This window comes from Sinocyclocheilus rhinocerous, unplaced genomic scaffold (genome assembly GCF_001515625.1).
Source record: "Sinocyclocheilus rhinocerous isolate Xijiao unplaced genomic scaffold, SAMN03320098_v1.1 scaffold497, whole genome shotgun sequence".
NCBI lineage: Eukaryota > Metazoa > Chordata > Actinopteri > Cypriniformes > Cyprinidae > Sinocyclocheilus > Sinocyclocheilus rhinocerous.
Window position 1 is genome coordinate 879,231 of NW_015633189.1, and position 12,151 is coordinate 891,381.

A 12,151-nucleotide genomic window follows, 5' to 3' on the forward strand; every position below is an offset into this window, starting at 1 on the left:
AGAGAGAGAGAGAGAGAGAGAGAGAGAGAGAGAGAGAGAGAAGTTCCTTTATCAGTCCATGACCAGATTAAATTCTGTAGTTCTTTTTTTTAACTGGCTTCACTAACACGGACTCATTACTTGCAGCCTCTTCTGGTTGTCGTCTTGCTGCGCCTAGGCAACGGGGCCAAGTTCTTCTCTCCTTGTATCAAATCCAAGGGATATGTGAACCCTGTTTAACATGTGAATTGAACACATGAGCACATACAATTGAATTTAGATTAAAAATGAAAAGGGGACTGGGTTGCTGTTTCCAGAGACTGTACAATTTATGCTCTTAGCAGATGCTCTTTCTTCAGAATGACAAGTAAGACTGTATTCAGGAACTGCATTTGAAAGTATAGTGAAAGACAGGGAGCTCTCAGAGGCCTTCAGTGTTTCTTTCACAGTGTATGTCATTATGATGGATTTGTTTGAGATCAAATGCTCTGGGAACGAATGAGTGAGACTCCATTCACTCAGTTGGCCAAGGCAAATCACCTGTCTAGATGCTTACTTCAATTCTATGAGATTTTATATAGCTGAATAACGCATAAAAAAGACACACCCAATGTAACAGATATAAAGTAGAGATAGTTAACCCCCCAAAAAAAGAAAATACTGTAATTTTTGCTCTCTATCATTAGGGATGTGAATCATCACTGGTTTCACGTTTCGATTCGTTTACGATTGTCATGTCAACGATTCGATTCGATTTCACGATGCATCACGATACGTCAAATCCTCAATTTTCAATATTACGGCACATGGCTACATTTTCATATTCACTTCATATCAGATTTATTTTGTGCATTTTTATTAAATTATACAACCAGGCTTACAAATTAATAATAAATCAAAACAATTGCTAAGAATTTAACCAACTAAATATAGCTTCAAAACATACAAGCAAATATGATGCAAGTGCATTTAACTGCAGCCGCGAGCTTCAGGACAAACAAACACAAAGTGCACATGAAAGTCTGCCAGTACGTGAGTTTCATGCATCTAATACTCGCTTTGGTGTTTCGCTTCCCTCTGCCATTTTAATCTAACGTGACAAGCGCGTATGCAAATGACGTCAGTAGTAGTGCTGGGCGCTATACCGGTTCATACCGAATACCGGTGTTTATTTTTGTTATGATATGAATTTTTAAAATACCGCAATACTTTATTTTTAAAATAATGTTGTATGTCGCTTAAACAACGTTCGGAACGCGACACTGTTTGAAAGGGGTCCCTTTTCATTGTTGCACTGTGGTGAGGGAACAGCTGTATGTGTTACTAAGCGTGAAAGTTCAGAAACTGAAGCTGTAGAACTAATAGAACATGATGACACAGAAGAACTCATCACTGCAGTATTTCCTCTCTCAATCAGTAGAAAATATGGTTAACACCCGGTCATGCGTGAAAAAAAAAAATACCGTCATGTACCGTGAAACCGGTATAATTTTGAAAAATACCGTGATATAAATTGTTGGTCATACCGCCTAGCACTAGTCAGTAGGCTATAATCAATTATGGTCTATTACATCGATGCAGAATCGTCCATGTCCGCATTGCGATCTATCGTAGACACGATTAATTTCAATACCCGTACTATCATTTCATTCAGTAACCGTATGGCTTTCTTTCTTCTGCAGGACATACTTATGAGGTGAATTTTTGAAGAATAGTGAGTGAGTGCTGGGGCTATAATGTACTCATAAAAGTACTCCATATGACTTATGCAATATATTCCAAGTCCTCTGAAGCCATACAATAGCTGTGTGTGACAAACAGGCTGAAATTTAAGTCATTATTCACTACACATCACTAAACCACTGGGTTGAACTCAAGAAATGAATACCAGTGCTTTTTTTGTCATTTTATTTTTTTCATTTTGGAGTTTGACAGCCCTGATCTTCAATTTACTATTATTATATTGAACAGATCAGCCAGGATATTCTTTAAATAGGTCCCCTCTGTGTGCCCCACAGAAAAAAACAAAAACAAGCACAAACCCGTCTCTCAATCTGTCATAAGTGGTTGATATGACATGAATTTGAGCAAATAAATGTTTACTATTGGGTGAATTATGCTTTTAAATTCCCATAATTAACCAACAGTAAATGTGCTTTATTGTGATCAGACTGGCAGGGATGGATTTGCACAAATCATTGACAGAAGCGCACACACACACACACACACACACACACACTCCAGTATCTCCGAAACACAGAAAAAGAACCATGCTATATATTGTGCACATGGCAAAAAGGGATCATAACTAAACAAGTCAAATATTACATCTGGCCAGGAGCAAGAGACATTACATTTCTCATACCTACTAGACTACTATGAAAACCGAAAAGACCAAAATATACAGACTGCAGATATGAAACAACCTAGAGCAACATTTATAGTGCAATTGTAAAATGTGGCACATTTCTAAAAGAATATACATTGGGAAACAATGTAGAAAAGGACTTCATTTTTTCAATCTGGATTTGACTGAATAATATATTTATACTGTTCATTTTCCTACCTACACAGATTTGGTTATGTCAGCAGAAAATTTGTTTTAGAAGCAAAGAAATGTATTATATCCCAATGAAAGATTATGAAGTGTGGATATAATGAGAAAAAAGATGAATGTGCCAAAGCCTTTGCCCCACCAGGGAGGAACAAATGATGCACCATGAGGAGCTCAAACTCAGCCTTTGACATGAGATATGACATTCAGGGTTCACTGATGGAGTGTAAGGTCACATGCTTACATCCTCCCAACACCATCCTACAGAGCCACCTACTGTAACAACAGAAATAGAGAGAAACGGCACGACCCCAGCCTATTTTCCATTCGTGATCTCTCTCGTCCATTTCGTTTAAAAACAAACTTTATTCCTGCCTTAAGGACAGGGAGTGTTATCCCTCTCTAGGGATTTCACAATAAAAGATGTTAGACCACCGTAATAAATGGCAAAAGGTTAGACCTCGGTGTGTATTCTGTTGTGCTTGCTATTGGTATTTCACACTTAAAACTTGTAAGGCCAGGTGCACCGAGCATGTGTGTGTTTGCTCTTTCTGTCATCGTGTGAGAGAAGAGAGCAGTCGGAGGAGCGCTGGGGAAAGGGCAGGAAGAGTGCAAATGCTATCCTGAGCTATGACCTTTAGCGAAAGAAAAAAATCCCCACAAAGCCAAGCCTAAGGCTAACGTCTACAGAAAACTCTTAACTATTTACTAATTATTCCAAAATTTAAAATGTGTTGTGGTGGGTAGCCATTGTCCCAGCCCTTTGCCTCGCAGTGTGTGCGTCAGCATGCATAGGTTAAAAATCTGACAACTTGACCTTTCGCTGGAGATTACTTTAGTGAACTCATTAGCATGACTGTGCTCCAATGCACAAGGCATTCTGTGTAAACCAATGAGCGTGTCATGTATGAGAAAAAAAACGTCTACATACAGTGAAAAGCCACTAAAATCTGAAAAAAGGTCAAATCATCCAGTGTTGCACCAAATTAATCTTATATATAGGTCTATTATGGCAGATTAAAAAAGATGTTCATTTCGATTCTTGGCATATTTCATTCAATCATATATATATGATTTTTTAATTGCTGTTTCTTCACTTTGGAATTTTATTTTTATTAAAATTAATTAAAATGTAAAAATTTGTGAAATAAACAAAGCATTTCAATATTTTAAATGTGCTCTTTGGAAAAAAGAAAAAGAAAATTAAAAGTCACTTGTGGGCAGAAAATGTGTATTTTAGTTTTTTGGTTAACTGTAATAATCCTGTCTCATATATAGTATTTCAAAGTTGAATGGACTGATTGAAGCACCCTATTAGAGTGACCTTAATAGCCCTAACAGTGCTCTGTCTTGGGAGTAAAGCACACTTACTTTATGGGGCAGAAATAGAGAGTTGACACAGGAAATCAAACTTGCAGTGTCCTCAGCATCAGGCTGGCCACAGATAACAATCTACAAGAAAAATAAGAGATTGTTACACAGAACAACAAACTTGTGAGCAAAAAAAAAAAAAAGACTTATGAACCACCAAATGAACAAATGCGAAAAGAATAAAAAAGAAGAAGGAAGAGTCAGGACTGCTTGTACGGTGCTGTAATGAGGTGGACAGGTGTGATGTGCAGTGGGCTGCCCTTAGCTGGACCTCTAGCTTGTTATTCCTCCTACTCTGATGACTTCTCTGCCGCTGGTGAGCTCTGATGGCCATGACACATGTTCACAGCTCATACAATTGTCCAGGAACAGGAGGAAACTTTGGAAAAATGGCCTGACAGGGAAAACTTTTATCCAGCAGCATCATTCTAGTTGATCTGTGACAGATCCAAGCACTAACGGTCCTCATAGTGAGGACTGATGAACTGGCTATCAATCCTACTGTATGCACCTTTATAACAGAAGCAACAAGGGTCATACTGATATCCCAAAAAAAGCTTAGGAATCAGGAATGAGATACACCATTAAGCCTAGAGATTAGGGTTCAGAAGTTTGGGGTCAGTAAGTTTCTTTCTTTCTTTCTTTCTTTTTTGATCAATACTTTTATACTTTTCCACAATAATACTATGCAGCACAGCTGTTTCCAACATTGAAAGTAATAAGAAATGTTACATGAGCAACAAATCAGTATATTAATATAATTTCTGAAGGATCGTGTGACACTGAAGACTGGAGTAATGGTTGCTGAAAATACAGCTTTGCCATCACAGGAATAAATTACATTGTAAAATATGATAAAATAGAAAACAGTTATTTTAAATTGTAATAATATTTCACAGTATTACTGTTTTTAATGTATTTCATGATATCAAATAACTGCAGCCTTGGTGAGCATAAGAGACTTCTTTCAAAAACATTTTAAAAAATCATTAAACTGACCCCAACGTTTGAACGATAGTCTATGTATATATACACACAATTTTTATATCTGAGCTCCTAAAATTACACAACAATTGTTTATTACAGCATTAAACATGGATGGAAATATAAATGAATACAAAAGAAGCATCCAAAGACCAGCTGAAACCAAAATGTGATGCCAGCATATGCGGTGTCTCGCATGCTGATTTGTTGTTTTCCCCACCAGATTTCTTAACCAGCAAGACTTTTGTGGTCAACCAGCTTCACTGGCTGGTTTTGACACCTTTATGTTCAATAGGGCCCCTAAGTTGTATTTTCCAGAATGCTTGGCATGGCCCACACATGCCTAGGGAAGTTCAGGATCACTCTACAGATGCTCAGATCATTAAACTTGCGTGCACAATTGAGAGCTTCCTGTCAGGCTGCATTACTATCTGGTACAGTAGCAGCAAAACATTGGACCAGAAGGACGTACAGAGGGTGGTGCGGTCAGCTGCATATTACACCACAGGTGTATCGTCAACCTGCAGGACATCTACACCAGGTGGAACAGGAAAATCATTGAGAACAGAGTCCCTTGATCAAAGGTCTATCCTCAGTTCTGTTCTGCCTGGAGTCATAATCAATTTGAATTTAAGGCAAAAAGCACTGTTCACTAATAATTTCTTACACAGCTGGATAAATAAAAGTAAATTAATAAATATTTTATAAACAATATTTAATAATAATAATAATAATAATAATAATAATAATAATAATAATAATAATAATAATAATAATAATAATAATAATAATAATAAGCTCCTAAAATTACACAACAATTGTTTATTACAGCATTAAACATGGATGGAAATATAAATGAATACAAAACAAGCATCCAAAGACCAGCTGAAACCAAAATGTGATGCCAGCATATGATGTATGCGAGACATCGCATGCTGATTTGTTGTTTTCCCCACCAGATTTCTTAACCAGCAAGACTTTTGTGGTCAACCAGCTTCACTGGCTGGTTTTGACACCTTTATGTTCAATAGGGCCCCTAAGTTGTATCTTCCAGAATGCTTGGCATGGCCCACACATGCCTAGGGAAGTTCAGGATCACTCTACAGATGCTCAGATCATTAAACTTGCGTGCACAATTGAGAGCTTCCTGTCAGGCTGCATTACTATCTGGTACAGTAGCAGCAAAACATTGGACCAGAAGGACGTACAGAGGGTGGTGCGGTCAGCTGCATATTACACCACAGGTGTATCGTCAACCTGCAGGACATCTACACCAGGTGGAACAGGAAAATCATTGAGAACAGAGTCCCTTGATCAAAGGTCTATCCTCAGTTCTGTTCTGCCTGGAGTCATAATCAATTTGAATTTAAGGCAAAAAGCATTGTTCACTAATAATTTCTTACACAGCTGGATAAATAAAAGTAAATTAATAAATATTTTATAAACAATATTTAATAATAATAATAATAATAATAATAATAATAAGTATTATAATTATTATGTTAATAATAATAATAATAATAATAATAATAATAATAATAATAATAATAATAATAATAATAATAATAATAATAATAATAATAATAATAAGTATTATAATTATTATGTTAATAAATATTTACATATAATATATAAATAAATATAATTAATAATAAATGTAAATATATTCAAATAAATAAATAAATAAATACATAAAACAATGTTAAATAATACATAAAAATAATAATTATAATAATGGTAAAATAGAAAATAATAATTAAGTAAGCTAACAAACAATACATACTTAATTTATAGTTTAAATAAGGTTTACTTAAATCATAAATATTGAAAATATACATCTTAGAAAGTGTTTATAAAACTAATCAGAAGCATATAGTGAAAAACTGTCAAGACTTGGACTTGAGATTAGACTTGTGCCGGTATTCGGTAATGCCATATATCACGGTAATGAATATGCACGATATTGTTATCCTGGGCTCTTCTAAATACCGTTGGAGTCTGAATCTAGCATAGGGACTTGAGAACATGTCTGTCTTATTGTAGTATTCAGTCAAGGAGGCTTAAAAAATAACATTTCATTGCCATTGCATCAGTTGGACATGATGTGACAAGTGAAACCGGACTTTTAAACTTCATATTCAGTAGTTGTGGACGAGACTGCAGTTACCTGCTTAAGGGTGTAATGCTGGGCCATGACACTGCGGACCATGTCTGGCAGGGCGACTGGCACCTTAATCAGTCTATCAGAGAAGGCAGTCAGTAATTGCTGTGGGCGTTGTATCCAGTCCTGCCGGCCTGTGAGGTGGGAGAGTCGCAGCAAGTTCATGGCTGAGACAGAGTTCGCACTGGGTTCTGCACCGTCCTGATCTGTAAAAAAAAAAATGTTTTAATGTAAAAAAGGAAAAGATACAATGGTATTCTAGTCAGATAAGTCCAGTCCAGCGTATCAGCCATGTTTTCAAACACATTGATGTAAACAGTCTGGCTTCTGGAAAAAACTGCATCATAACATTTATGGTTCCAATATCAATTTAACTGGAGCACATTTATCAGTTTAAGCAGAGCTATAAGTGTCTGATATCACAAGTGAAGTGGCTCTAGAGCTGTGAGTTGATTTACTTTATCTGCTCTTTGTTTGTGTGCAAAGAGGGTGTTGGGAGTGGGTTCCCCGTGCCTCGTGTCACAGTGTAGTGAGCTGATTGCATCTGGGAGCTGAGAGGGATGGAAGCGATGACTGATGAATAGCAGCAATGCTGTTCCAACTAAACTCATGCAGATGTTATCAGGTAGCTTGCTCCTTAGAAGACACAAGCACCACACATGGCCATTTACTGCGTGCAAGTCATGTCAGAATGATCGTATTTACAAGCTGAGCACACATGAACGGCACCACAAATCTGGATTTTCTTAAAGCTTGACAAGTTAGGAGTATATCAGTTTACGAATTCTGGTGGAAGAAAATAAGCATTGATCATAAATTGTAATTACGAACGTTGGAGGTAAAATTGGTTTGTATAGCTTGGGTGTAGAGTTTAGTAATAAAGCTTTCCAGAAAATACTAATAATTTGTCTGGTTTATGAGGAGACAGGATAGTGTGACCAAACTATTTCCCAACGTTCTCTCTCTCGCAGCAAACACATATATAAAACATCAGCTGCACCTCGAATGTGCATCCTTTGTGCTTTATTTTGTTGCATTTACTTTGTAGCTTCCCGAAATACACTACAGTTAGAAAGTTTTAAAAGGAAATAACAGTTTTATTCTGCGAGGATGCATTAAATTAATCAAAATGAGCATAAAATGAGAAATTTGTAATGTTACAAAGATTTCTATTTCAAATAAATGCTATTCATCAAAAAATCCTGAAAAAAAGTATCACAGTTTCCACAAAAATATTAAGCAACCACTAGAAACAATTAAAATTATTTCTGAAGGATCATGTGACGGTGAAGACTGGAGTAAAGGCTGCTAATAATTCAGCTTCATATATTAAAATACAAAATATTTACTGTAATTCAATTTCACAATATTATTCTTTTTACTGTGATTAGGTCAAATAAATGCAGCCTTGATGAGCGTAAAAGACTTCGTTCAAAAAATTGAAAAATCTTACCGAACCCAAACTTTTGAACAGTAATGCAGCTTCTTAAATGCCTCTTTACGACTCTTTAATGACTGTCTTTATGTGGAAGTGAAAAAGCTAAATAAATTATGACTATACTTATCATGATTTTCAAACTCATAATGTAGAACTTCCCAAGAGGACTTGAACACAGCATTGCATGTGGTCAATATGGAAAACAGGCTTTCTATTAAATACTTAAAATATTTGCACAGCAACAAAAATCTGTGAAGGACTCAAGCCCAAAATAAAGAAACCCAATAGCTTTATTTTAGAAAATCTAGTGGCTACACTGCCTGTGGTTTTTACAAAATGGCAAAGCTGACTGGTTTTTGTCTCGTCTAGTTTGGGCAAGGCGTAAAATGTAGAGTGGCAGATGCTTTGGGAGGCAATCCGTCTTCCACCGACAGAGAGAGGTGAAGGGACTCGGTTCTGAGACGTGACGGCACCGCATGACTCCTAATGGAGCCAACTCTGGCTCACTATATTATGGCCCAGTCACTCAAAAAAGATGAAAAATCTGTCTTATGTCTATTTTAATTTATCAGAAGCAACAACAAAAAAATAACAGTTAGCTTTCTCAGCTCTCATCCATATCTCATTGGTGTCAGTGCCATTTTCACAGTGCCATCAGTCACGGCCCAGGCACACTGGTGTGACTATTTGCTCACATCAGCTCGTACTACCAATTCCTGCAGAGAAAATATGGAGCCAAGCCATTCGGGACATTAAGCCCCGGCACTTATATAGTTCGAAAGTATGTGTGCGGACAAAAAAAGAATGAAAAATCACTCTCTCATTCCACTTCCATAGCAACGTCACGCAGAAGGTGATGAATGGTGCACAGCGTGAAATAAAAGGGATGTGGTGTTACTTCAAGGAAATATCAATTGCTTTAACAAAACAGTCTTTGATGTACTGGATCAGTCTTCTATATTGGTCAAATTCTACCCAGAAACACGGAGAGGGTGGAGGAGGAGATATTGGAATTCATCAGAAGACGGACTGGAAAAAAAATGGTGTGAAAAAAGGCAGTGTGTTTGGGTGAGATAAAAAAGAGAGAAGGACATTACAGCATAATAAAAGACAGCGATGAGGTTACGTAAGGAGAGAATGGGGGGGTATGTCTGGCTGAAACAGAGTTACCCAGGCGAGGGTACATAGGAGCGCAGTGTGGTGGTGCTATCAGCGGTGGAGTGATTAAGAATGTAGACTGACAGCTACAGATCTTCATCATCCTTTCCGTGACTCACAGCCACCCACACATTCCCAAAGCAAAAAGCCTAAATCCATAGGCTTTCCACACCCTTAATACAGGGTACCGTCACACATGATGTTACATTTCTGCTCCTCACCCTGTTTGAGAGCTAACAGCAGCGTCGGATCTGAGGGGTCGCTGCAGAAGTAGCCGCTGCCCTGGGAATCCCAGAAGAGCTGATCCTGCCTCAGCTGGAGTTCTTCAGCCCACTGCAGCCAGTGGACCCTTTGCGTGGCCTCAAACAGGTCCAGCAGTCCACAAACCACAAAGGTGTAGTCATCCAGGAAGCCTGCAATGGGAGATGCACTGGAGAGAACATTATAGAGAACATTAGTAGAGAAGGTCAAGATCTTCTGTTCTTCCACAAATACAAATTCAATTTCTTGTTAATGTTGGGTTGACCTGCGTAATAATGTCAGGTTAACCTATGCTGGGTTGATCGACATAACATAAGCTCTATTGACTGCAACTGTGTGATTCTGCCAATTTCCCGCAGAAATAGTTTAAACTCCAAAAGAATGGAAAACGCATTTACAGTGATGCACGTATCAGTGGAAGCCTTGCAAACAAGAAATGAAGAGGGTTCACAGCAGGAATTCAAAACTCATAAACTCTATGGATACCTTGTATTCACTGTAAGCTACTTCCTGTGAATGTGCGAGACTTCCGATTCATTAGCCGCTGCTGGTAAATAACTACAAGAATAACGTGCAGAAAACAGTTTAACCAGAGTTATTTTAGTATCATTATGAAACTATTATGGTTTTATATTTTGAATTAGTTTTGATTTTTATGTTTTCCATTTTCATTTTTAGTTAATGTTAAAGTAATTTTGATCTGTTTTTGTCATTTGTAGGATTTTTTTTTTATATGTCTACACAGTCTTTATCAATTTTATTTCGGTTTCAGTTTGAGGTATTTTATCAAGTTAAAATAAATTAAATTGAGAAATGTTGTCTTGGCAACTAGCAGAAATAAAAAAAAAAGTTTACGTTTATGTAACATTTATCAGTAACATTTATTTTATTTTAAGTAGCAATGTTTTTAAGGTTTTTAAGGTTTCTGTGCAACTAGTGACATATGGAATTGCAGAAATAAGTTTCAAACACTTCCCCATCTTCCACTGGACGACAAACAGTCCCACTCCAAATTCACAGCACTACTTGAGCCAATGAACAAAAAGAAGTCTTGCTGAGAGAAGTGTGTCATTTCTCTGGAAGGTTACGTTATGATATTTTAATTCAAAATTACATATATATCGCTCACAATAAGATCAATAAGATGCATAGAGGGGGTGAATTTTCATTTCATACCAATTTAATCAATTGCGGAACAAGCAGGGATTATTGACGCATGCCACAAATGCAATCTATAGAGATGCCTTTGACCTGAAATGCTATATTACTACAACACAGAATCAGGATGCACATTGAAATTAAAAAGCAAAAAGATTAATCTCAATGAGCTTCAGTGATATTTCAATCATGACATTCTATGGCCGGGTGTAAGCTTAATTTAAATAGGCCTTTAAGAACTAAAGTAGTTTTTTTTTATGAGTTCTCCTAAACTTACTTGTCTAATAAAATAAGACAGTGGAGGCAGAACAGTCTCTGTTTACTGAAAGTGAAACTTTCACCCCACTGAAGCACCGTGTGAACGCATAACAGCCCCAATGAGAAAAATACACATCACACACACTCACAGGGTAAAGTTACTGCATGAATTACATCCTATTTCAGTCTATTACAATTGCTCATGTCCATGGTACTTCTTTTCAGAGGGCTTCATGTTGATTTGCTGCCAGAATTGGCTGTTGCAATCCATGACATGAAATTGGAGGGAAATGTCAGAGGCAGTCGTTTTGTCTGTCACTCAACTTCTGTTATTAAAAGGAAAGTTAAAAGGGGGAAAAAACAGAATGGAAGCGAATGTTCTACTTAAAATGTTCAAATTCCTCTTTTTCCATACAATATGTTTAATAAACAAGTTTGGAATTACATAAAAATGTATTTATTTATGGGTGATCTGTCTCTTTAATCAGTAAGCATGACAAAAAAGGGTGAGATTCAGACGGTTAAGCAGTCAGTAAGTATGACATGCCCTACCAAATCACTGATTGAAATGCATACAAAGACATTTAGCAGGACCTTTGTGGTATAAAAGCCATTTGAAATTCCTTTTGAGGTGGTGTCACCCAAAAAGATTGCAAAAGTCTTTGATGTTTAAAATAAATTTGATTCAGATCACATCAAGGCCCTTCATCACTTGTTCTCAGACCCTTGAACAGAGGTGGCACTGTAGCCAGCTGAGTGTGAGGAAACAGATAGTGACAGGTCTGAAGATAGTACAGTGTCGGCAGCAGGACGGACGAGACGGGTCTAA

At 37.0% G+C, this 12,151-nt stretch overlaps 1 protein-coding gene across 1 annotated transcript in view; it reads right to left on the minus strand.

Annotated features, from left to right (window-relative positions):
- The window catches only part of LOC107743786 (spermatogenesis-associated protein 20), a 38,832-nt gene that overhangs the window by 13,755 nt on the left and 12,926 nt on the right, over window positions 1-12,151 (minus strand). The window contains exons 13-15 of the mRNA XM_016557186.1: window positions 9,867-10,075; window positions 7,056-7,255; window positions 3,905-3,985 (exon numbers count right to left, since the gene is read on the minus strand). Of these exons, the coding sequence (XP_016412672.1) occupies window positions 3,905-3,985; window positions 7,056-7,255; window positions 9,867-10,075 (490 nt within the window). The remainder of the gene's footprint in view (window positions 1-3,904; window positions 3,986-7,055; window positions 7,256-9,866; window positions 10,076-12,151) is intronic.